The sequence below is a fragment of the Vicia villosa genome, unplaced genomic scaffold (assembly GCF_029867415.1).
Source record: "Vicia villosa cultivar HV-30 ecotype Madison, WI unplaced genomic scaffold, Vvil1.0 ctg.000843F_1_1, whole genome shotgun sequence".
Taxonomy (NCBI): Eukaryota; Viridiplantae; Streptophyta; class Magnoliopsida; order Fabales; family Fabaceae; genus Vicia; species Vicia villosa.
The window spans coordinates 106825-133099 of record NW_026705373.1 but is presented as its reverse complement, the minus strand read 5'-3'; the positions used below and the strand labels follow the sequence as shown (position 1 = coordinate 133099).

At 30.6% G+C, this 26275-nt stretch overlaps 3 protein-coding genes and 1 long non-coding RNA gene across 4 annotated transcripts; all 4 read left to right on the top strand.

The window, feature by feature from the left end:
• Positions 1-5890: 5890 nt before the first annotated feature.
• On the top strand, positions 5891-9519 carry LOC131631530 (uncharacterized). Its single transcript, XM_058902326.1, has 8 exons — positions 5891-6178; positions 6260-6432; positions 7490-7583; positions 7779-7890; positions 7998-8086; positions 8196-8281; positions 9018-9082; positions 9218-9519. Exons 1-8 carry the CDS (start codon positions 5921-5923, stop codon positions 9322-9324), a joined length of 984 nt encoding a protein of 327 aa, XP_058758309.1. The 5' UTR covers positions 5891-5920; the 3' UTR covers positions 9325-9519.
• An 850-nt stretch (positions 9520-10369) lies between these two features.
• On the top strand, positions 10370-11927 carry LOC131631529 (divinyl chlorophyllide a 8-vinyl-reductase, chloroplastic-like). Its single transcript, XM_058902325.1, has one exon. It carries the CDS (start codon positions 10529-10531, stop codon positions 11789-11791), a length of 1263 nt encoding a protein of 420 aa, XP_058758308.1. The 5' UTR covers positions 10370-10528; the 3' UTR covers positions 11792-11927.
• A 1127-nt stretch (positions 11928-13054) lies between these two features.
• On the top strand, positions 13055-14982 carry LOC131631535 (CASP-like protein 1E2). The gene is made up of 2 exons (XM_058902333.1): positions 13055-13401; positions 14505-14982. Exons 1-2 carry the CDS (start codon positions 13172-13174, stop codon positions 14830-14832), a joined length of 558 nt encoding a protein of 185 aa, XP_058758316.1. The 5' UTR covers positions 13055-13171; the 3' UTR covers positions 14833-14982.
• Positions 14983-23575: 8593 nt separating this feature from the next.
• LOC131631537 (uncharacterized) lies at positions 23576-25801 on the top strand. The gene is made up of 4 exons (XR_009292730.1): positions 23576-24101; positions 24884-24948; positions 25366-25425; positions 25536-25801. It is a non-coding gene; the product is annotated as an uncharacterized LOC131631537 (long non-coding RNA).
• Positions 25802-26275: the final 474 nt, after the last annotated feature.

The following is a 26275-nucleotide window of genomic DNA, read 5'->3' as shown; positions in this document are numbered from 1 at the left end:
GGCATGACAATATATATTTCTCAACATACATATTCAAGCCAAAACACAATTACAAACAATTTCTCAAAATACCGTAATTTACCGATAAACCTAATAATTGGTCCAAGTCCAAGTATATTCCAATCACATAGACTTATTGGAATCAATTCAAATAATAATTTAACTATCCAATTAATAATTAAACTATATTAATTTCTATTCAACTATTATATTTCTATTCCATTATTTTCCAATTCTATAACAAAACTCATTATTTCACTATCAATGGTTTACTCACAACAAACATAACAATCTAATACACATAGATTATCAATTGCACACAACTTATCACATTTATATCATCACATTCCAACAAATCATCAAATACCCAAAATTGCAACATAGAAGAACATGGATATCAAAGTATAGAATTAAACCCACTATAACATACTATCATACAACCCTTTAGCATGAAAGAACCCCACCCTTACCTTGGTAAATATGGACTCTTTCACCATAACTCTAAGCTTTTCTCCAAAAGAAATCCTTTCTAACATCACTAGGAGACACACCTCTATGGGTCAGGAACGTTGTATCCAAGTACCGCAACGATCCAACGGTTGAATTGAGAGATACGTCCGTTTTGCTAAGGCGACTCTTTGCTGAAACATAGCTGCGAAAATGAGAGTTCTTCTACCTTTTCTCTTCCACCATTGTTCTCTTCCCTTTTGCCTCTTTTCTCTTCTTCCTATCTTTTCCCCCAAATGAAAATAGTAACCTCTAAAACCCTAACCTTCTCTTACTATATCACTTATGTAAATTGGGCTTAACCCACCAATCTATCACTTAGGCCCATTTAGCTATATCTCTCATACAACTTAATAAACCCAAATAACACTAACACAAACACACATACAATTAAATATTTCAAATAATTATTATATCACATAATAACTAAATAAATAAGTTATTATTAAAAACACCAAACAATATAATTACTAATATAATTAATAAAAATATTAATAAAAATCGGGATGTTACAATATATAATCATGGTTGAAAAGATCAACCGTAGTAAAACATATTAATTTTAGGTGACATATAATCACGGTTGACAAATACAACCGTGGTGAAATTACTTTTAATTTTTATGTAAATATAAAAAAACACGTAAAAATGTTGGTATTGGGATTCGAAGCCAGTAAACCTTAATGTATAATAAACATTGTTGTTATTATGGCCGTTGCGATAGATATTTTTATAAAATAAAATAAAATGCAAGCGCTTAAATGTGAGCTATTACTTCAGTTGATTTATTAGCCGAGGTAAAAACATGTTATGAAAGGATCAAAGTTTCACACAAATCATGGTATGAATAAAAGGATCAAAGTTATCATAGTATCAATGTCAAAATGTCATCGAGAGATAGCATCAAACAATTATTAAAAAGAACAAGTTAATTAGGTTAAGAAGAGATACATTTTTTAATTATTTTTTAATAAAGGCCATATATTTTAAATAAATAAATAAATACTAAATGAAATAAAATATTATTTTTGTCATTTTCATGTTGGGGGAAAAATACAATCAACCAATAAAATCAAGAATAAAAATGAAAAGTATCACAAAAATAAAATAACAGAAGAAGAAAATAAATAAGAAGGGGGTGTTGGGTCATAATGTGTGTGTTAAGGAAAAGAAATTAGGCCTACTGCCAAGGAGGCCCAATGTGCACCAGCAAGAACAAGGGGAAAAAAGAGAAAAAATAGCAAAAGGTCTGGGGCGAGGGGGGTTCCAACCCCAGGCCTCTCACACAAAACTTGCGCTCTCTACCACTAGGGTGGCTATACATCCATAATATAAACCATATCCAACAACTAATAATACAAAGCACGCTCATAAATTCTAATTTGCGCGCCAGCAGCTCATCTCATTTGTCACAAAGAACACAACAAATCATCAATGGAAATTTCCCATTTCTCAACCAAAATGGAATATGAATGCCCTTCTTGGAATGGAATTTCACAAGGATTTCAACCATGCCAATCAATTTTATTAAAACTCAAAGAATCATCAATAATCAATATAAAATTTGTATGAACCCTAAAATTCAAAATGAAATTAAATTGTATACATGATCGATCAATACCAGATATCTTAGGGCTTTTATTTACCATGTCAAAACAAACATAATGGTATCAAGAAATGATTAAAATGATGCTCAGAATATAGAGTTCAAAGTTGAGCAAATTGTACCTTGTACGTGAAGATGGATATGGTGATTCAAGCACTTTCGGAGGTGCAAGGTGGTACATTTATCTTCCTTAGACCTCCGGGAGTGTATTGCAATTGATACTTTGCCTTGAAGCCTTATCAATTGTTTTGACCAACTCAACTTGCAAGCTTAAAAATGGGGGACTTAGGTGGAATGATTTGGTGATTACAGATACATACCAATGTATACACTAATCTCTATGAGGTATATGGATGATGATTCAATGGAAAAATTGGAAAAAACTGGAAGGATTTTAGAAATTTGAAGATATGGTTTTTGAGAATGAAAATGGAGTTTTAAGAGAATTTCTTGGTGAATTCTAGTGTGTTTAAGTTCTAAGGCTTGATCTCTAATAATAGAGAAGTGAATGGAATTGACTTTGGTTGTGTTTCAATGTTGATTTGTTCATCAAGTTGCAAAAAGTCATTAAAAAGTCATTAAAAAAAGCATCACGGTTCTAAGGTGAGGATGAAGTGATTCTTGGAACACTAGGAGAGCTTTTTCTGAGCTTAAGGTGTTGATTTTTGGCTTTTCGATTGAGTCTTTGTAGAAGAAACAAGTGCAAGGCTAAATGCATGAGTTGTTGGAGAAAGGTGAAGCTTTATCAAAGTGGCAATGGAGCTTTATGCAAATTGATTCATAAATGGTATGAAACTTGAACAATGCCTTAAAATTCTTGGGTAATGCATTAAGGGTTTGTGTAAGACATCAATTATACTGAAATTTAGAAGCAACATGACCTACAAAGCAAGATCACATGGTTTGGATTTAGGTTTGAACATGAAACTTGACATAAACTTGGACCTCAAAACAACTTCAACATGCTAACTTCATCTCTTCGAAACTTGGTACTCAAGTAAGCTAAATTCATGCTCTTGGACTCTTTGGAAAGACGAGATCACATACTACAGCTTTCATGTTGAGCACTTGACTTGAATTAATTTGGATCATAGAGAAAACTGGCCAACAAAATTGGAAAAATAACTGCTTGACACTTTGAAAAATTTTCTAAGTTTTTTGACATTTTAACAACTTTGAGACACTAATTTGATCAACCCATAACTTCAAATTCTTGTGAGATTTTTTATTCATTCTTTCCACAATATTGAAGTATGAAATTCCATCTTTAAGTAGATCCCTTGGGCATGAAAAATTATTGCTTGAGGAAAAGGTTATAAGCTTGTAAAGTTGGCTACTTTAACATAAGTTTTGACACTTAGAATTTTTTTCACTTTCTTCACTTTTGCCCATTTTGCAAGTTATCTCAATTTTTGTGATTTAACTTTATCAAATTCAACCATCATTCATATTTTCATGATATTCGACTTTAGAAGTCCATATGTGACCAAAAATCTCAAAAGTCAAACCTTGGCCTTGACTAGTTGACCTTCATCAGATGAATTCTAAATCTTCCAGTATCAATGAATCAAGCTTCTTTAGCCAATTAAGACATATGAGTGGGCTATGAGGAAGCATATAAGAAATTTGAATCATTTTTCAAACCATTAGCTCATGTCTTGGTCAAAAAATCAACATTCCCATGATCTTGGTCAAAACCCTAATTTGGCGCAACAGATGAATTGGAGATTGATGATCTTGAATTGATGCACACTTGAACTTGAATATTAGTGAGGGGAAATCACTTGATCGTATTATAAACTTGAATCATCTTGAAATACACCACACCTTATTTAAGTCAATCACTTGAGCTCCTTGATCCAACACACCTACCTTGTGAAAGAAGCAAACAAACAACACGTATCTTTTTATATTTTGAGGTTAGTGATATGAAATAATGCATGTGGATCTCTTGATGCTTTTATGAATGAGATCATGATGATGAGACATTAATCTTTCAAGGGACAAGTCTCCCCATTAAATGGGGAAAACCCAAATCACAAGGAATTCATTATCATACTCTTTTGAATCCAATGCAATTGAAGTGGGATCTTAGGGTCAAAAAATTAGTTACATTATTCAAAACATAATTGATGTTATCAACTCCACCACTGAAGAGATTAGTGTACGTATTCTCCATCAATGATCGCACTTGTCTTGGGAAAGAAGAGGACAAAACAAGGTTAATATCACTACTCTAGTTGAAATCATAGCTACTAGAACTATTGTCCTAACTCCTAAGCATTCCCAGTTCTACAAGTTACTAATCAACCCTCTCATTACAATGCCTTAAACTCACTAAAAATGAATTCCACCTCCTACACCTCTCCTCATGCGTTATAGGCTTGATTGGATCACCGTTTTCGTCATATTCTCTAATAAACACCATCACCTATTTGCATAAAAAGGAAATAGATAAAGGGAGCAAAAGTTAATACATGTGACGGCGATTTTCTTGAGGAAATGTTGGAATAATGAACTTGTAAGAAGAAAAGGTGACCATAATGCAAAAAGGAAGAATATCGAAGGAATAAATGAAAATGGAGAGATTGAGGGTCGTATATTTAAAGAGATAATTATCTCCCAGACCATGTAGGTGTCTATAGGGTTATAGCCATAAGCATGGAAAGAGACAAATGGCCTAGATTGTTTGGTGTTTCCCAAAATAACTTCAATCATTTCACCACATTAAATGTACCATTAGGCCAAAAATGTAATCACTACTCAAATGCGAGTCACCTCTTAATTCTCACAAAACATCACGACCAAAAATCAAACCTGACTATGCATGTTAATAAACATTCTAAATGATATCGCCTTCAAAGAATCCTTAATCACTTTGTCCTTCCATACCTCGTGTTTGGGGGACTGTGAATTAGATTGTGCTAGCTTAATCATTTCTCCCTTATAGGCCTCATGTTTAAGGGACTACGAACCAGATTGTCCTACCTTATTCACTCCACCCTTACAAGTATCGTGCTTAAGGGACTATGAACTATAATATTTTTGGTCAGGCCCAAAGAGATCAACCTATCAACTTTCTTAATCTTAAAAGACATATGGACCCTTTAAGTGACAAAAGGCAAGATCATGTAGAATGCACTAGGCCAACCTTGTCCCACATCCTTTTGTGTTATAGCTCATGAAAGAATGTGCCAAAACTCATGTTCATCGAGTCCAACATCTTAATAATCAAAATACTCCCTACATTATGCAATAAATGGATGATTCACCCTTGCCATTCCACAAAATGAATCAAAACCAAAAGATGTATAACATAGTTTTTAAGTGTTAGAACCGGTCTCTCCTCGTATTCCCTTATTAGACAATCATGTCCATAAATACCCAACAAAGCAATTGGGTTAAAATTGATCCACTTTACAGATACCATCTTTCAAAAGTCCTCTTATGCTCCATAAAACAAGTAAGGTCTATACTATTATACTTACTACAATTGCAAATTAATACATGTGAAAATTTAGAAAAAATCTTGTAAAAAAATTTCTATACATATATAATTCACATAAGATTTGAATATTTTAATAATCATTTTCTCTCCATATAAATATAAAACAAACTAACTTGAGAGTACATATCATACAATGTCTAAACCTTCACCCATTTTAAATTATCCTCAATTTCATTTTTTATTTGGTGTGTGGTCAAAATTGTATGATAGTAATTGTTTTCAACAAGATAAAATTGCATGATAATCTAAAACTAACACATCATTAGTCCACATTCGTTTTTAACCATTCACTCCTTTCAATGTCATCACAAATAGTGTTACCAAGGTTCACCCATTTTTCTTGGGAAACCCCCAAAAACATTCTACTCTTCAAAAACCGTTCTACACAATTCTCCACTTGCAAATTTTCTCCAAAATCTGCATCTTTCTCTTCCATGGCTACCAATTTCAATGCTTCACAATTGGATTCTTCTTCTCCTCTTGCAGTTGGACAAACTGATCTCTTAGTCGTTGGTCCTGGTGTTCTTGGTCGTCTCGTAGCTCATCAATGGCGTCAGGTAGTCTTGATTAACTACTCTGTTGTTGTTGATTTTGGTTGAAGCATGGAATTTGAAAGTTGTGTTTTTTTGTTCATGCAGGAATTTCAGGGTTGTCAAGTTTTTGGACAAACTATAACTACTGATCATCATGATGAGTTGATTCAATTGGGTATTAGTCCCTCCTTGAATTGGACTAAATTTCAACACAAGTTTCCCTATGTGATTTTCTGTGCTCCTCCTTATCAATCTTCAGATTACCATGGTGATCTTAAGTGAGTAAACTTAGTCTTAATTAGTCCCTTAATTTTGTTGTAGCTTGTAGGAATTGTATTAAGCATTGTCAATTACATATGATAAAAAATAGCGGTTTGTTCAAATTTTACTATATTGCTGCTGCAATAGTGGCTATTTGACAATCCTTTGTACTTAATCAAGTGTTTTGAAACATTAACTGTTTGTTAACATGTCACTATTTTATATCCTATAGACACTTTTTGACAACACTGGTATTAAAGTCTCGAGATTAACGATTTGGATAGAAGCATGATCCTGGATATAACATGGTGAAAGTTGATCTATGTAGTGACCTCACTTAGCGGGATAAGACTTGGTTGTTGTTGTTGTAAGGGTGTTAGTACAGCTATCGTAAGGCTCTGTTTTATCATCTGGAATTATTGATGATCATCTTTGTATTAGTTTCGTTTTATAGCTGATCTTAAGCATTCAAATATATATTCAAGATGCAAACTTTCCGTTGGTAAACATGTCATCATGCAAATATTTATGTAGTTTTACATGACTTTATCATGCGAAAATTTTGTGTCTATATGCTGTCAAAAATCTCTGTTTAATTTCATTGAATTTAACATTATTTATTTTATCGCTTAGTTTGATTACCCTCCCTAATTTCCCATATCATGGTTATCTGTATACCTTGTCAGACAATATTTATGATTTTGTTTAGGATATGACTTTTATTGTTTTTTTTTTTTTCGATAAGCAATGGGATATTTTAAACATTAATAGAGTACAAGGGGTACTCGCCCGATTACAACATGGTTACTCTAACAATGAACCAAGGAAATATCTATCAATATCTTATTGGTTTGTATTTCAGAGCTGTATTATATCCAAAAAAAAAATTGAAGATAGGAACTGAAATTTATATGCCAAATACTCATTGTTGGGGATGGAGTCTAATTTATGTTTCTGTTATGTCGTATTGTAGAAAAAAAACTTAAATTTACGTTTGAAAAGAGTAAAATTGAATCAGTTTTCAAGCTCTATCTTTCTTCTGAACTTATGTGTTGTGGACGGTTAACCATTCAGGCAGGCTGCATCATGCTGGAACGGTGAAGGTTCTTTTCTGTATACATCAAGTTCTGCTCCATATGATTGTAACAATAATGGTTTATGTGATGAGGTAAATTTCTCAACTGTTCTCTCTCAAGTCTCCCTATCTTTATCCAAATATTAGTTTGAGTTTGTTTCAAATTGCTTAATTTGTGGAATTCGGAACCACTTATTTTCTTTATCATATTCAGTTTTATAACAATGTAGAAGTGTTATGGATCTGTCAATTTATCTTTTTCATGTGCTTAGATTTGCTTCTATACAGGATTCTCCAGTTGTGCCAATTGGGAGGAGCCTAAGGACTGATGTCCTTTTAAACGCTGAAAGTATCGTGCTCGAGTATGGCGGTTCAGTTGTTAGACTATCTGGACTTTATATATCCTTTTCAAAACCTCAATTTTCTAGGGTTTCAAAGGTCCGTTAATCTTGTGATTGGTTATTACTATCATGTTTATAGTGGATGTCAACCTTGACTTTTAAAACAAAGAAGGTAAAGGCGCGCATGCTTATTATTTAGAGAAGGGGATTGTTGAATCTCGACCCGACCACGTCCTGAATCTCATACATTATGAGGTTAGAACTTCCCAACATTTTCTTTTCTTTTCTTATCTACTTCTAGTCATTTAGTATTTGATAATATGAGAAACTGAATATTTTGTTTAACATTCTTGTTTCAAATCAGGATGCTGCTTCACTCTCAATTGCAATCTTGAAGAAACATTTTCGTGGAAAGATTTTCTTAGGCTGTGATAATCATCCTGTATCCAGGTTAGATGCTTTTCCATACATGTGCACACACGTCGAGTGAAGATCCACTTACTCGAAGGTTTAGCCTTCTCGATGTGTTTGGTTTTATGACGGAAACCATATCAATTTTGTCTCTGTCAAATGTTGTTTTATCAACAAAATGCAGATGTCTGGTTAGATTTTAACTCTAAAAATCGATATAACTAGAAGTGACAAATAGTAGATTTCGTGTTAGATTGAAAACTTTACATAAAACTTGCTTTCAAAGTAAATAATCCTAAACAAGGATTACTTCACTTAAAACTCACTAATCAAATCTGTTTTACAAAATTAATTCATTTCAAAATCACGTTTTGCTCATCCAAACACGCACGCACGCGCACACACACACACACACCACACACTTAGTCTCCCTATGTTTATCACTTTTTGTCAAATATGAATTTGAAAAGTCCAACTGTTGAATCATGATGAACATGTAGCCAAATTTGTTTAGTTAAAAATCGGACATTAGTTGGTTTGTAATCTTATATGTTATATTTACGTATATTTTAAAAAGTATATCATATGTTTAAATAAAGTTGTCTGATGAAGTACTGACATCATCAATTTAGCTGTTGGATTTATTGAATTTGTTTTGTTCAAGAAATGTATTAAATAGAGAAAACATACTTGTGAAGTAAGTTGGTCCTTCTTTTCCTCTTTATTTTCTTTTTAAATAAAGAAAACTTATTTTTCCCTTTGAACATTTTGGCAGGCAAGAACTGATGGATCTAGTCAACAATAGTGGAAAATTTAGCAAAAAGTTCGAGAAATTCACAGGTAGATACTCTAATGATTTGTAAATAGCAAATTTGAGAATGAAAACTAAGAACAATTAATAAAACATAATAACTTGTACTATGATGTCGCCCCTAACCGTGAAAGCAACACGCCTTTGGAAATTTTTGTTTGCAGGAACCGATGATCCTCTTGGTAAGAGATTAAACAACTCAAAAACGCGGCAGGAAGTAGGATGGGAGCCCAAGTATTCTAGCTTTGCTCATTTCCTCGAGACCTTATGATCAGTGTTGACATTGTATATAAAACATCATCATTCATTTCTTAAATATGTGTTTTCTCTACTCTTCTACCTGGAGTTAGAGTTGAAATTTACTTTGAAGGTGAACACTGAGCGTTGTTAAGTCATAATACTACAGAAGGACATGTGTGAATCATTTCGATTAAGCATAATCATGAAATATTATCATTGCATTTTCCATATGATTTTTTTTTTCTGGATATCATTTCTCTTTTGCCTAAATGATTTATCTTTGTTACTGGAAAAACATGCACTGTATGGTATTAATCATTGGCAAACTAATCTGCTTTTGTATGAACTCTAAAACAAAGCAGCTGAAAATTCTGAAACTGTAATATTGTTTAGAAGACATTTGATGCGAGGCTTCACTAAGAAAAATTTCCCTTTCCTTTTAAATGATTAGTTTTGTGAAAAGAAACACTTCTAAACCACAATAGCTATGTTTTGCAAGCGAAATAATTGATGTTTTTTTTTCTTCATTCAGATATTAAGCAATAACATTATGTGTATGTTAAAAGAAAAATATTTAGATTATTACCTAGTAGAATCAATTCTATTTGAAAATATGATTTGTAACTTTCGAGCCTCTAAAAGTGATTTTTACAAATGAAATTTATCATTTAATTTACTTTTTCAAAAATTTATTCCAATATAAATTATTATATCTTAAATAACTTTACTTCTAGCTAAAATTAATTTTATAGAATTAATTCGGCTATAAGATTATAGATTAGTATTTTCTTAAATCTAGCATGTGATATGTTATTAATTTTTTTTAAGGCTTAAATCTAACCATATGATTAATCATAAACCTATTGTTATATCTAAATCTTATATTTTTAAAATTCGGTATGATTTGTTAATTTATTTAATTTTTTATAGAAACAACTTATTTAAATAAGTAATTTGATCTATATTTATATTTATAATAAATTTAAGTATATAAAAAATTAGTGTAGATTAATAAATATAAATTATTAAAAACTTAATAAATTTAGTGAAGACAGATAGCAGATTATGCAATCCCACTTCCTTTCATCACCACCATCCATTTGGATTCATCTTCAACACACTTATCATTTCAACTTCATCTTGCTTCTCAATCTAACTCAACCATTTCCCTTCAATCACAAACACAAACAACCTTTGCACACAAACAACTTGTTAAGAATCAACCAGAGACAAAAATGTCCCTTTGTTATTCTTCCACTTTCATCACACTCCCCTCACCCAAAAATAAAACCCTTTCATTCAACTTCTCTTCTCACTTCATCAACCAATTCCAGGTAAATTCAACTCCTTATTATCCTCTATCCTTATTCTCTAGAAAATCACACGAACCCATTAAGTATACCACACAAAAATCCAAACTTTATGCTTCTCTTGCACCATCTCCACCAGTTGAAGCCACCCCATCAACATTTAGAACCAAGAATCCAAAAGATGTTAATGTATTAGTTGTGGGTTCAACTGGGTATATAGGAAAATTTGTGGTGAAAGAATTGGTTAAAAGAGGCTTTAATGTTACTTCAATTGCTAGAGAAAAGAGTGGAACTAAAGGAAGCATGGATAAAGAAACAACATTGCGTGAGCTAAGAGGTGCTAATGTTTGTTTCTCTGATGTAACCAATTTGGATACTTTTAATGAATCTTTGAAGAGCTTAGGTGTTTCTTTTGATGTTGTTGTGTCGTGTCTTGCTAGTAGAAATGGCGGGGTTAAGGATTCGTGGAAGATTGATTATGAAGCAACTAAGAATAGTCTTGTAGCTGGTAGAAAACTTGGTGCTTCTCATTTTGTTTTGCTTTCTGCAATATGTGTGCAGAAGCCTCTCCTCGAGTTTCAGCGCGCGAAGCTGAAGCTCGAGGATGAGTTGGTGAAGGAAGCGGAGAAAGATGATAGGTTTAGTTATAGTATAGTGAGGCCGACCGCGTTTTTCAAGAGTTTAGGCGGTCAGGTTGATTTGGTGAAAGATGGGAAGCCTTATGTGATGTTTGGTGATGGGAAGTTGTGTGCTTGTAAACCGATAAGTGAGCAAGATTTAGCTTCTTTTATTGTTGATTGTGTTATGAGTAAGGACAAAGTTAACAAGGTTTTACCTATTGGAGGACCGGGGAAGGCATTGACTCCATTGGAACAAGGGGAGATTTTGTTTAAGCTTTTAGGGAAGGAGCCTAAGTTCTTGAAAGTTCCGATAGGGATAATGGATTTCGCGATTGGTGTTCTTGATTTTTTGGTCAAGGTGTTTCCATCGTTGGAAGATGCTGCTGAGTTTGGAAAAATTGGAAGGTACTATGCAGCGGAAAGTATGTTGATTTTGGATCCTAATACGGGCGAGTACAGTGACGAGAAGACGCCGAGCTATGGGAATGATACATTGGAAGAGTTTTTTGGTAGGGTGCTCAGGGAAGGGATGGCAGGTCAAGAGCTAGGTGAGCAAAACATATTTTAAGATGGTTTTATGTAGCCAGTTTTGTTTCTGTATAAATGTATGTATTCATATTCAACTATAGTCACTTTGACATTTATATGTTCAAGCATTGTTGAGAAAAACAAAATCAAGTATCTGGAATTGCATTGTTGATGAATCATTCTTCAATTGCATGGATTTACTCCACTGCATTGCATAATGTATACTCTACTATTGCATTATTAATTAATGGCAGACATTAAGTGTATACTGCATATGTAATGACTTTTCTTTCTGATATGGATGATTGAATTAAATTTCAAAGACTATGGAGCTGCTTATGCATCTCCTTAGACACATTGAATTCCATGGTGCTCACCACTCGAATCTTCCTTAGACACACGTGCGTTCAATCCCTCTTAAATCTTGTACAAGCAGTTTCTTCTACACTGTCATCCTATTATCACTAATCACACAATGACGTGCTCGCTCCATCTATTGTTGATGATGAAGACCTCAATAGGATTCTTCATGATTATGTTGAAGCAAAGAATACAAAAAGGGAAAAGTTTGTTACGAAGTGATGAAAGCTTTAACTGTTTCATTCGTTGAACTAAAGCTCTACAATTGAACTATAGATACATGTATTTACATCAAATAATGTATTGATAAACTAATAGTAACTTAGTGTGAAGGCAACTAAACTATCTATACACATGTCACTACAGTATTGGATAAATTACATTGGAATCTAAAAAATCAATTTTCTCTTATAAATAAGATATTGGATTATTCAATGAATTTAAAAAATCAATTTTCAATGTATAACATAAGAATGAAAATCTATGAAAAAATCCGAATCTTTAAATTTATTGAAATTTATTTTTATTTTTATTAAACCGAATAGTTCTCTCAGTATTGTGTTGGTGCTTTATGAGATCTTTCCAACACATTCATATGGAACCATCTAAAGGTACCATTATATATTTATTTATTTATTCATTTGTCGACATAAGTATAATTGTATTTTTGCTTTTCATAAAAAATAAAATAAAATAAAGTTACTAAATGCTACTCCATTTTAAAAAGTTGAAGTTATAAATGCAAATTTCACATCTTGCTTAGCTTACTTACTTCTCCAGCATTAAAATCTTTCCTTTTTTACACCTAAATCTCTTATTCTGTCTCACCAACAACAACACAATACTAGTTATACTTTCCAACAACCAACTGTTTTTAAAAATGTTGTTCCATGTCTTAAATGTCATTATTCAACACAAATATGTGGTTCATCACAGCACACATTATTGGCATATCCTTTAATTTATCACCCACCATTTTTGGTATCATCACTACTTATTAGCACTTTTTCCTTTTACAAGAAACTCAGATAGTACATTTGTTTACTATTGATTGGAAGAAATGGAGGTTCAGAGTAGGAAGGAGGTGAAGGGAAGTGGGGTGGCAAAGTCTTCACTAGAAGGAAAGTGTAATTTGCTTCTAAGGCTTTGTGCTTTGGTTCTAACACTTGTGGCTGCTGTAGTTATTGTTGCAGATAAACAGACCAAAGTGGTTCCAATTAGCATTTCAGATTCTTTGCCACCTTTGGATATTCCTGTTACTGCTAAGTGGCATTACATGTCTGCCTATGTGTAAGTTTTTTTTATTACATTATTTTTCTTTTTTCTTATTTTTAGAAATTGTCTCTATAGTTTATGTTTATTATTGTTCTGGTCTTTTAGAATAATTGTTTTTTTTCTTTAACTTGAATAAAAATAAGTATTTAGTTTGTGAGAAAATTAAAAATTATAATTACTAAAAGTTTATTTTAAATATTTGAACTAATAGGCTATAAAATGTAAATTATAAATTTAAAAAACAACTTTATCAAATAGAATTTATTGTGATGTAATGATTTATAACTTTATCATTAAAAAAAATCAATTTTAATTCATTTAAGTATTTTATTTTATTTTATTTTTAAAATTAATTAAAATTAAATGCATTTAATTTAATTTGCTTTTTTTTTAAAACAACAATGAATTGAAATTATTTTTACATCTTTTTATAAAAAATATTTAAATAAATATATAAAAGTTTGAATTTTCTTAATAAGTATGAAATATTGAATTTTGTTTATAAATCGTTATGAAGATAATATATAATACCGATATTTTCAAATAAATATGTGTTTGGTGTTCAACACGTATCAATGTCCATATGGTTTTAGGTGTTGTAAGAGACGTCTTGAATTTTTTAAAATTATGAAGATTAGTTATAATTTTACTATGACAAAATCAATAAATGTACTGTTTTACCGTAATTTAAACATAATAAAAATATTTTATGAGATTCTATTTAATTTAATTGTTGAAATTGTACGTGCTTCATTTGTGCATTTATGTATACTCTAAAATAAAATAGTAAAAAGTAAGTTAGGACTGTTATAGGCATGGTGCATTCAAATCGTTGTAAACCAAATCATAGCCGCCCCTATAGATACTATATCCTTTCAATGCATTTATATTCATAGTTGCCATAAATTTTTTATTTGTGGAGCTGAAGGGCTACAAATCCCCACAAAATCCAATCGATACATCCTACCATTATACAAAAAGATCTTGACTTTTCTTTTCTTTCTTTTTTTTTTAGCAGTTTTAAATTTAGTTACATAAAAAATACTCATATATTAAAATAATATATTAAAAAATAAACATATGCGACTGACACATCAACATTTTTTTTCATGTATTAGGTATTATGTGGTGGCAAATATTATAGCATGTGCATATGCAACCTTATCTTTCATTATTGCTCTTGCAAATGGACACAAAAGTAAATTGCTGGTGACATTGATCACTCTACTTGATGCAACAATGGTAGCTTTACTCTTCTCTGGCAATGGTGCTGCATTGGCTATTGGTGTTCTTGCCAAGCATGGAAACTCACATGTGTTATGGAACAAAGTGTGCAATGTTTTTGACAAGTTTTGTAACCAAGTTGCTGCTTCATGTTTGATTTCACTTCTTGGGTCATTAGTATTCCTCTTGCTTGTCATGCTTCATGGTTTGAGAAGAACCTAAGATGCATGATTTGGAGAGGTTATTTGGTCAATGATTTTTATGTGATTAACTGTTCGGTGTACACAACTTTTTTTTATCATGTCTTATGTGTGGCATAATAATGTTGAGATATTTTTCATTGTAACATTTGTTAAAAACTTATTGATTAAATTTGTGATGGGTTGAGTTTGCTACATATGAATGCATGTTGTTTGTACTTTTTGTTTCCACTTCACGTGGTACCTATTTCTGAATTGCTCGGACATATTGGAATGGATATGTTGGACATATGCTCCTTGTGTCCTATGTGTTCTTCATGAAAGGTGCAAAATAATTCGGCATCTTAGTATGTGGTAGAAACATTCAATATAATAGACACACTTAAGTGAATGAATCTTTGGATTTGTTCAATAGAACAATAATGAAATGGATGAGAAAAGAAGATTTATTTTATATCTATCTATCTATTATAGTATATTAAAACTCAACCTCACACTATTTTATTCACAACACATTCTCTTACTCGCCACAATATTTTCTAAAAATTTGATGCGACACTCTTCCAAACACAACATTCCCAAACTTCTTTTATTTATTTAAGAAAAATGTTTCATTTGGATTTTTTTTTAATTAAAAACACTTCTATTTTCATATTTCACAATTTTTCCCTTTTTTATTATTTTAACTAAAAATCATATATACTGATCAATTTATTTTTGTTATTACTTCTCCATTCCATATATAATGTTATATACCTTTTTATTATTTTAACTAAAAATCATATATGCTCATCAATTTATTTTTGTTATTACTTCTCCATTCCATATATAATGTTATATACTTGTATAAATTGTACATCTGCAATACATCGAAACATATATTATTATAAGTTACATACATGTACCAGTTATATATCCACCATACATCAAAACTTAAATTATTAAACTTTCATTCTATTTTCTATTGCGCACATTAATTTCTTATAAAAAAATTAAATTAATTAATTTTTAAATAATTTGTTAAAAATTATGAGAGTCAATTCAATACTTATAAAAATTAAATTAATCAATTTTCAAATAATTTGATAAAATATTATGAGAATTAATTTAATTCCTATAAAAATAAAAATAAAATTTTTGTCTCTTAATAAAAATGATAACATTGTCACTATTTAAATCACTAAAAAAAAGAGATAATTAATTTCGTATCAACAATTATAAAATATAATTTATTTTATTTTTCTTATACTTATCATTACTTTCATTTTTTTTCGTATCTATATTTTTTTTCGTCTCTATCAATAATTCTCAAAAAATATGTATTATATAATATTTTACTCCATAAAAAATTATGCATAAAATAGTTTTAAAAAAATCGTTCACATGTATCAGTTTTAAAACCATAATAATTAGAAAAAAAACTATATTACAATGTTTAAAATAAAGTGGTCAAACAATACTTTTAAATAGACAAACAAATATTTTAATACTCTTTTTAAATATAATTCTTAATTATAAATGCGATTATATATTATAAAATTTAACTTCAAATATTAAATGTTAAAAATATTATCAAACAAAACTTTCAAATTTAACTTAGAATTTTCAAATAGACAAACAAAATATTCGAATTGTTTCTAATATAATATTTTGAATCAAAATATTATAAAACTAAACCATAAATTTTCAGCTATAGTTTATAATCTATTATATAACAATGTGCTATAATGTATTGTTAAACTCTAAGTTATAACTAAAATTAAAGGGATAATTCAATTGAATTAAATCAATTAGAAATATTGTAAATTAATGATAAATTAAAATCTAAATTTTATAATATTACTTAAAAAGCGGCCTCATATATGGCGGGTCAGTAGTTTTCAAATAGTTCTTAAAGTAGTTAAAAGTATAATAAGGAAATATTGTAAGTAACTATTGTTTTTAGACTCTTGAATAATAAGGATGATTCTTGTTAAGGCTCTTATTAAGCAATAGTTTAGTGGACAAGTCATTGTAATTCCACCCTTGTTGAAATGTACCACATATTAAAATATATTAAGTGTAACTAAATTTCAAAGTAATTCAATGAAAAAATTTGGAAATTTCTTTAGCCACCTCTGGCGAAATTACTAAAATACCCTTTATTTCGGAAATACATTTCCAAAAACGTACTTTTATTGGAAAAAAAGGTGTTTTCGGAAATGCACTTCCGAAAACACGAAAAAAAAGGTGTTTTCGGAGATGCATTTCCGAAAACACCCCTTTTTTGAGTTTTCGGAGATGCATTTCCGAAAACACTCCTTTTTGGGAGAGGGAGGTGTTTTCGGAGATGCATATCCGAAATATTCCAAGACCAAATTGGTCTTGGAATGTTTCAGATATACACTTCCGAAATAATTCAATAATTATTAAAAAATTAAAATCAAGGTGAATCAATACAATTAATAGGTATAAAATAAAAGTGAATCAATAATTTTCTCAAGATTCTTACTTAAAATAATTTTCTCCTATTTTTAGTAATAAATAACTTCCTCTCTAATAAATCATAATTCCCTATTCTCATACATAAAATAGATTTTTCACATTTTTGTATAACTATCTAATTATACTTCATATAAAAAAAATCATAATGCTAAATATTTTTGATTTTTTTTTTAATTTTATTTAAATTTAATCATATTGAATTCACTTAATATAAATAATAAAGTTGTTTCATTTTTAAATATAATATATATAAATTCACAAAGTGTCTATAAAAAATGTACAAAAACTAAATAATAATTAGCATAATAATTTTATTGTGAAAAAAAATATATAATTGTATTTTAAATAATTGTGAAATTTGTTTCAAATAATGAATACACGTTTTTTTAATTAAAAAATCACATTTTTTTCTTAATAAATAATAAAAATAATGTATTATAATTAATAATAATAATAATCACGTAATTTATATTAATTTTTCTTAAAAATACGTGATTTTTAATATTTATTTGTAGGAAATGTTATTTTTTATTAAATAATGATTTATCTCAATTTTAAACAAATGACAGTTTTGATAATTAAGAAAAACTATATTCTACAAACTTATTTTAATTTTTAATTTTCAAATTATAAATTTTTTAATATTAATAAATAATAAACGTTATATTGAAATTAAAAAAAATCTGACCTTCAATCAAATTTTGTTATTTTTATTTAAATAAACTTATATTATATATACTTTATATACACTATAAAAATTGTTATATTTTTAAATAGTGCGTTAAAATATAAAAACTATATAAACAGTAAATATAAAAACAAAGAAGGATTAATGATTAATCCAAAAATATTATATAAAGTGAACAATGAAATTGATAATATTTTGTAATCATTTTTAAACATTTTAAAAAATATTATATATATTTTTTATTTTTACATATTTGTGTGCTTATTATTCATTATTTATGCACATTTTGAGCATTATTTTTTATTCTATTTAAAATTGAAACAATTTTATTATTTACTTTAATTAATTGAATATGATTTTTTTAAAGAAAATAAAAACGTGAGTTTTGTTTTAAAATAAGAATATGTTATTTTTTTTATAAAGATTAACAATTATTATAAATATATAAATAAAAAATTATAACTTATTTTGTAAGTGAAATTATTTTAATTATTTTAATTAAAATTATTTTAAATTTTAAAATTTGAATTAGGATAGAAATATATAATAACTATTATTCATAACTCATAAATTATATCAAAATATATAATTATTATTATTTATTACTCATAAATTATATCAAATTTATGATATGTGAATTAATTAATATCCTAAAATTAATTTTTGGGATTTTTTAAGATTTTTTTTGTTGTTTCGGAGATGCATCTCCGAATTAGTCAAAATTCCAATTTTTGGGATTTTTTCGGAAATGCACTTCCGAAGTCTGGAAAAATTTTGAAAAAAAAAATTATTTCGGAAATGCATTTCCGAAGCGGGGTAAAATGGGTTTTTCGCTGGGGGTGACCCCCATAGGGAGGTGGGTAAAGAAATTTTCTAAAATTTTCAATTTTACTTTCTCCTTCTCCATTGAACTCTCACTCTCTCTTCATTTTTATCATACTCATTTAAAACTTTATGATGGTGTCACAGCTTTGTTACACATCGATTCCTTTTTTCTTTCTTTTTCTTTTTCAATATACATCATGGTGCAAACAATGTCATCAACAACGCCAGTAATGCTTGTTGAAGCGGTAAAGCGACAAGCAACAAAAAATTTATAAATATTTATCTGGAAAATTATTGTCTCCACTGGGACTAGTGCATTGAATTGTCGTTCAACAATTTCCAAAGTTATGAGTTTGGGTTGAATTGTTTAAAGCATATAAACAAAAAAGTAAATATCAATACAAAAAGAATTCATTCTTCAAAGAGAAGAGACTTAGAAGACATTGCATATAATTTACTTCTTACAAATTTAAACTTATCGATCAGTTATACTCAACCTACAATACTCGTCAATATCATTAACCATCGCTTACACCCTAAGTCATTTCTAACCCAAAATGGAGAGAACTACTATATCATTTCGGCGACGATCTCTCAGCCAACCTCAACAACACAACAGACATTCATATCATTTGTACCGATAATCTCTCAACCGACACAACTAACACGGAAGCATTAAGCTTCGACACCCATAAAGATTGTTAGCTCTAAATCTATCTCTAGAATCAAGAAACTAATAGATAATCATCCTAGATAAGGATTCGAGCAGTATATGTCTATAACAACCCAAACCCCGAGCACAAAGCAAAAATCTAAGACAACAATCAACACAGATTTGTAAAGCAAATTAAATATAACGCCATGGGCGACAAGTATACATAAGTTCAAAGTAAATACATATATAAAACCCAACTAAGATAGAATACACAAAGAGGAAGAAAAATGAACCAAAAATATCTCGATTTGTCAGCTCCGATCGATGATCAATCCATCCCAGATCATCCATATGCAAGCTCTATAGTTGTTTTCAAAGCTAATCTAACTAAAAATGTGGGTTTGATGAATTGGGACCAAAAATATCCAACTCATAACCTAAAAAGTATGTTTTGACACCTTTTAACGTATTTTTGTCCTGCTAGATTCGCCGGGCAAGTCTGGATTCTCCGGGTGAACTACACCAGTAGCAACAGCAGAAAATGCTGCATTATTTCGGCCATAACTTGAGAACTGTAATTCCGATTTGCGTCTAGTTGGAAAGCTTATTCAATTTCCTATATAAAAATAACTAAATATCCACAAAATTGATGACTTTTCTCATTTTTTTAGCCTTATTCTTTGATGAATTGCTCAAAATCGCGCGTTTGAAGCGGTGTCTTCGACACTTTATTGCTCATGCTCCAAATACGCGTCAATACCTACAAAACGGATAGAAAACTATCAAACATTACATAAATGAATCAAAAACTTGATTAAACACAAAGTATACGTATTTATGTAATATACACTAAAACACGTATAAATTGAGGAAAATGAGAGGATAAGTGCCGCAAAACTATATACAAAAATAACTACAATTTGGCACTTATCAATGCTGCACCACCGGTGGCTCTGGTTCAAGATCCATTTCAGCAGCCTAAAAATGTTTACTATGCACATCATTCGAATGGTCCCTCATCAGTTTCTGTTACCCTAGTTCTCATATTTTCCAATTATCATGCATGGGAAAGATCCATGAGACGTGCACTTGGCAGCAAAAACAAATTTGATTTTATTGACGGAAAGATACAGTTCCATTTGGGTTTGATCCAAGCTTCAAAACTTGGAATTGTTGCAATACCTTAGTTTCTTCGTGGATTATGAACTCAATTGAAGAGTTTATCGCTCAAAGCATCGTTTTCCTTGAAAATGCAGTCGATGTGTGGAACGGGCTCAAAGAAGGCTACTCGCAAGGTGTCTATATTTGCATCTTTGAATTAAAATGTGAAATTTTCAATTTTGAAGTAAGATTCCCGTTCAGTTTTAAAATTGTACACTACATTGAAATTTCTTTGGAGAGAATTTGAAGCATACCTTCCTATTCCTACTTGCCCATGCTCGCATCGTTGTGTTTATATTACAGGATTGAAAAATGCAAAGAATCAACTTGATATTACTTGTTCAATTTGATTCCTTACTGGATTGAATGATTCCTTGTTCATTAATCTGTTGGCTAGCATCAACAAGATTTTCTCCATGGTTATGCAACATGAACGCCAATTCAAGAATTCCATATCAGATGAATCCAATATTCTCATCAATGAACATGATTATCATAGACCTCAAGGAAGAGGTTGTGGCAATGTTTCTTCATTCACACCTGGTAACAAGAAAGTTTGTACACATTGTCAAAGAAATGTCCACACTGTTGACACTTGCTATATGGAATATGCCTTTCCTCTTGGTAAAAATCATGTTGTGGCCAATCAAGCTTTCCTTGAGTTGAATGAAAAAGGGATGTTGATGATTCTAAAAGTTGCAGAGGAAATGACAACTATTGATTTACTAAGGAGTAATATGATTAACTTGTACATTTACTCCATGCATCAAACTAAAATCACAATGTTTCTACTAGCAAAGTGAATCATGTATCTCATACAAATAACCATACTACTTCAAGTATTACTCGAATTTCATATTTTTTTAATCATTTAGATCTTGGATCATGGATAGTTGACTCTAGTGCTAGTTGTCATACTCTAATTTTTTACCATAAGATTCTCTAATCATTTCCATTCCTACCACATATCAAGATCACAATCTTGAGTTTGACATATGACTTTGTGCTCATCTCATCCTTGGGAGAATCACTAAGCACCTATGTTTGTTTAACTTGTGATTTTTTCTTTGTTAGGTTATACTAACCAAAATACAAAAAGATATATCTTGTGTCTTTCATTGCTTTGTGCATTGTAGGTATTGAACCAAGTGTATTCATCTTCACTCCCAAATTAGGGTTTTGAGGACCGACTCTCAATTAAATGTGTGTTTGGCATTCAACACGTGTCAATGCCAATATCGTGTTAGGTGTTGTAAGTGTTAAGTGTTGTAAGGGACATCTCGAGTTTTTAAAAATTATGAAGGTTAGTCATAGTTTAACTATGACAAAATTAATAAATATACTATTTTACCATAATTTAAGCTTAACAAAAATATTTTATGAGATCCTACTTAATTTAATTGTTATAAATTTTAAATTATTTGCGATAGATAGACTAACTTGCACCCGGTAAGATTCTTTACTTGTTGGATTTGTATGTGCTTCATTTGTGCACAAATAAGACATTTGGTTAAAAGATTTTACATCAGGTTTTATGATATATGATGTGAAAAATATTTGTCAAACAATTTTACATCAGACATTTATTTCCAATAATGTAAAAAATATTTGATTTGGAAAAAAAATAACACGGTGGCAGTTTAGTAAATAAAATAAAATTGGGTTAATAGTCATTTGCCCCCCTGCAATAGTAGCGATATTCGGTTTACCTCCCTTTTAAAAAAAAATTTGTTTTACCCCCCTGTAATATTTGGGTACCCCCTAAACGTGTAAAAACCAGGGAGTAAAATCAAAAAAATATATTTTACAGGGGGGTAATTTTCCCTCTTAGGGGGCAAAAGACTTACAATTTTAATATTAAAGGGGGGTAAAACAATTTTTTTTTTAAAAGGGGGTAAACCGAATATCGCTACTATTGCAGGGGGGCAAATGACTATTAACCCAATAAAATTTTATTATAAAGGATTTCACATCGGGCCTAGATTTGTACCGATGTAAAAAGTCCATCGATAAAAAATATTTAACACGGTGGTACTTTCGTAAATAAAAAAAGTTTTGTTATATATGACCTTTACATTGGATTATTGACCAACCGACTTGGTATACGAGCCTTTACATCAGGCCTTTTACCCAACTGATGTGAAATCCTTCCCCTTTAAAACAAAAACCCTAAATCCATTTCTTTATTCTTCTTCCTCACGTGCCGCTGGCGCCGCACTTCCGTTTCGAATCAGAGGTGATCTTCTCACTCCTCTCTTCCCTGCGTTTTAAACTCCCCAATTCCATTATTGATTTATGGTTACAAATTACATGTCGGATGGAAACGGAAACAAACGTAAGCAAAAATGATAAAAAGCAGTTCAACAACGAATCAAGAAAATGAGACAGATTTACCAAGTGTGAACTCTGCAATGTTGGAATGTTTTCTTTGGTTTTCTGATAATGTTTTTGCAGGGTTTTTTTAGAGAGATTGTTGGTGTGTTGTGTGTAAGGGGTGAGGATTACGAGAGGTTGTGAACTGAGAGTGAGTGTGGTTATGTTGTATGTTGCTTCTGAGAGGGAATTTTTTACATTGATTTTATGGATAGTATTGAAGGTTGAGCAGAAGTTTGTTGTGTGAATGATTTTTGGTGGTTGTTGATATCTCCCTGTTGAATGAAATAGTGCAGAGTTTATATAGAGAGTTTGGTTTTGATTTACTTCTAGGTTAGGATAGAATTTTGAGGCTTGGAGCTTGGTGCAAATGGAAAATGGATAGGATTGTTTGTTTTGCAGTAGAGGTAGTGGAGCTTATGGGCAGCTAATATGCAGTACTATGTAATTTTGTTCTTTTTGCAAGTTTTCAACTTTTGTCTCTTGTGAACTTGAGTTTTTTTTACTGATTTTCTGGTGTGAACACAATGTTGTAATGGGCTTGTAGTTTGTGTTTGGATTGCTGCAATGTTATGTGAAGAAAGTTTGGTGCTTATGTTGCTTTGCTTTGATTCTATGTAAACTCTTATGCTTTTCTTTGTGATTTTTTATGTTATGGGAAACTTAACTCATTTTCTATTTCATCTTGATTCAAGGACCATTGGTGATGTTGAATAGGTGATGGAAACTTAAAGAAAAGCAAAAGAAATCAAGCTTTGGAAAATAGCCATGGAAGAGAAAGTTTAGACTTCAAGTTTTTTTGACTTACTTGATTCATTATTAAACTTATTACTTTCTTTGTCTTTATTACTGTTCTGAGTTCAATATTTGTTGTGTTCACTGGTGTTACAATTCAGTTTTGTTTATTTTCGTAAGTTAAGACTTTATAATTACTGGAATATGTCTCTGGTGTTTCTATCCATTAATTACTTCAGGAATATGGACCGTTCAAGGAGCCTGTTATTCAAAATTATACCAGCATATTGTCTCTGGACTTGCGTATCTATATGGACCGTACACAAGCATATTGTCTCTGGACTTGCGTATCTATATGGACCGTACACAGGTAATTTAGTTATTCTTAATCCATTTATAATATGACATGTAAGCTACTTTATTCTCATCCTATGAAGCCCGGACTCGGACACGGACACGGGACACGACACGGATACGGACACGAGGACCCCGCTAATATAGAAAACATAGGACACGGACACGGCTATATATATTTTATATATTAATATAATAATGCAATGTATCAGCACAATTTATAAAGAGTTTAAAACGAGAAGCAAAATATATATATATATATATATATATATATATATATATATATATATATATATATATATTTAAACTTAGTACTTTCAATCAAAAAAAAAAAACATAAATCCACCAAAACAAAATAATACAAATCATATCATAGTCACTCCATAATGATAAAACTATCCTATAAATCGTGGAATAAGAAAAAAAAAAAAAGAACCCTATGTTATTTTTATAGTGGAGAAGTGAAATATGAAAAGATAAAAAACTCTATTATTTTTATAAATAAAATATGATAATTATTGAGTTGGGCCTTTTTTTTTATAAAAAAAAAATCTAAAATTTTCCGAGTTAGGTGTGTCCTTTATTTGAAACAAGGTGTCGTATCCGTGTCCGCTGCAATTAAATTATTTTTTTTCGTTGGACACTGCAAAAACGTGTCAGATACGTGTCGTACGCGTGTCGTACGAGTATCCGTGTCCGACACGTGTCTGACACGGCGACACGCCTTTTGAATGGTGTGTCGGCGCTTCATAGTTCTCATCCAATCTATTATCGTTATTTTTTGCCGAGATATCAAAGGGGCTAACATACTGGTTGTTCTTAATGGTGAAATCAAACTAGCAGACTTTGGAATGGCTAAGCATGTAAGTTCACCTGATTATGTAAATAACAAGTTGCTGCTAGCTCACTTCAAAAGTAGTAAATGGCATTTTTTGTTTTTGGCACAAAAAAATAGTTTAACTACTCATGATGTAGAATTGGTTGAGAGCTGTTGAACTACACACTCTCTTGCTCAAGATTAAGAAGTTGCAAATCTAGTAAATTCTCAGTAGAAGATATCTCCCTCGCTCTCTCTCTCTTGGATACACATGGCTGACATGAGAGCATGCACACATATGAGAGCACTTGCACACAAAATGACTCACTCTAGTGTTTTATATTTTAGAATAGGATTTTACTGGTATGAGGAAAATATGACCTTTAGTGCTTAAGAAAATAATTTATGTTTAGAATGGTTTGAGCTATGGTAAATTTTATGAGGTTTTATTTTTCTGGAACAGTTAACTTCTGCTGCTTCAATGTTTTCATTCAAATGAAGTCCGTACTAGATGGCACCTGAGGTGAGTTTTTTTTATCTTCTTGAATCATGAATTTTCTTTCGAAGTAAGCACATTCTTCCCTCTTCTTCTATCTCACCATTATTATTATATTCCAATGTTGTCTTTCTTAGGTTGTAATGAACACAAATGGCTATAGCCTTCCGGTTGATATAGGGAGCTTAGGATGCACACTTATTGAAATGGCAACGTAAGAATGATCTCACTCCGGAGGAAGAGGAGGAAGTTTGTCATAAAAATCAGTGGGCTTTTGAATGAATTTCTTCAAGGATATGTCTAGTGGGTTTATGTTATATATCTTTTTATTCATAGAAGAATTTTAAGTTAGGTCTATCTAAGTTTATTAGTACTTGATTATCTTTTGGTTTATGTTTGTTGATTCTAGTCATGAATCTCCTTCTTCATTGGAAGATTTTAGTGCATCTTGAATTGTAAGTAATAGTTGAATATGATTGGTTGATGTGTTTATATGCTTAACTGTCTTGTTAGTGGATTATGTTTTGAAGAATTTTATGTTTTTCTTGTTATAAATGTGTCCAGTGTGATGTAGGGAAAATATGAAAAATAAGTACAAAAAAATTACAGGAAATCCACCTTGATTCCGCTAAAAATTAGTTTAACTTTTAAAGAAAGATATTACATCGGGCCATTAAGAAACCGATGCTAAAAACCTATATTTTACATCGGGCCATTAAGGAAGCAGATGTTAAAACTAATATTTTACATCAGGCCATTAAAGCAGCCGATGTTAAATATTGTAGATATTTTAAAAAAAAGTAGAATTAACCCCTATTTTACACCGGATATAACAGTCAGCAGATGTGGTAGGTGTATTTTTCACATCGCGCTGCTG

Coding starts and splice junctions, on each gene's coding strand:
- LOC131631529 (XM_058902325.1), top strand. CDS start 10,529: ATGTCCCTTTGTTATTCTTCCACTTTCATCACACTCCCCTCACCCAAA.
- LOC131631530 (XM_058902326.1), top strand. CDS start 5,921: ATGTCATCACAAATAGTGTTACCAAGGTTCACCCATTTTTCTTGGGAA. Junction 6,433..7,489: donor GATTACCATGGTGATCTTAA/GTGAGTAAACTT, acceptor TTAACCATTCAG/GCAGGCTGCATCATGCTGGA. Junction 7,891..7,997: donor TAGACTATCTGGACTTTATA/TATCCTTTTCAA, acceptor ACTTTTAAAACA/AAGAAGGTAAAGGCGCGCAT.
- LOC131631535 (XM_058902333.1), top strand. CDS start 13,172: ATGGAGGTTCAGAGTAGGAAGGAGGTGAAGGGAAGTGGGGTGGCAAAG. Junction 13,402..14,504: donor CATTACATGTCTGCCTATGT/GTAAGTTTTTTT, acceptor TTCATGTATTAG/GTATTATGTGGTGGCAAATA.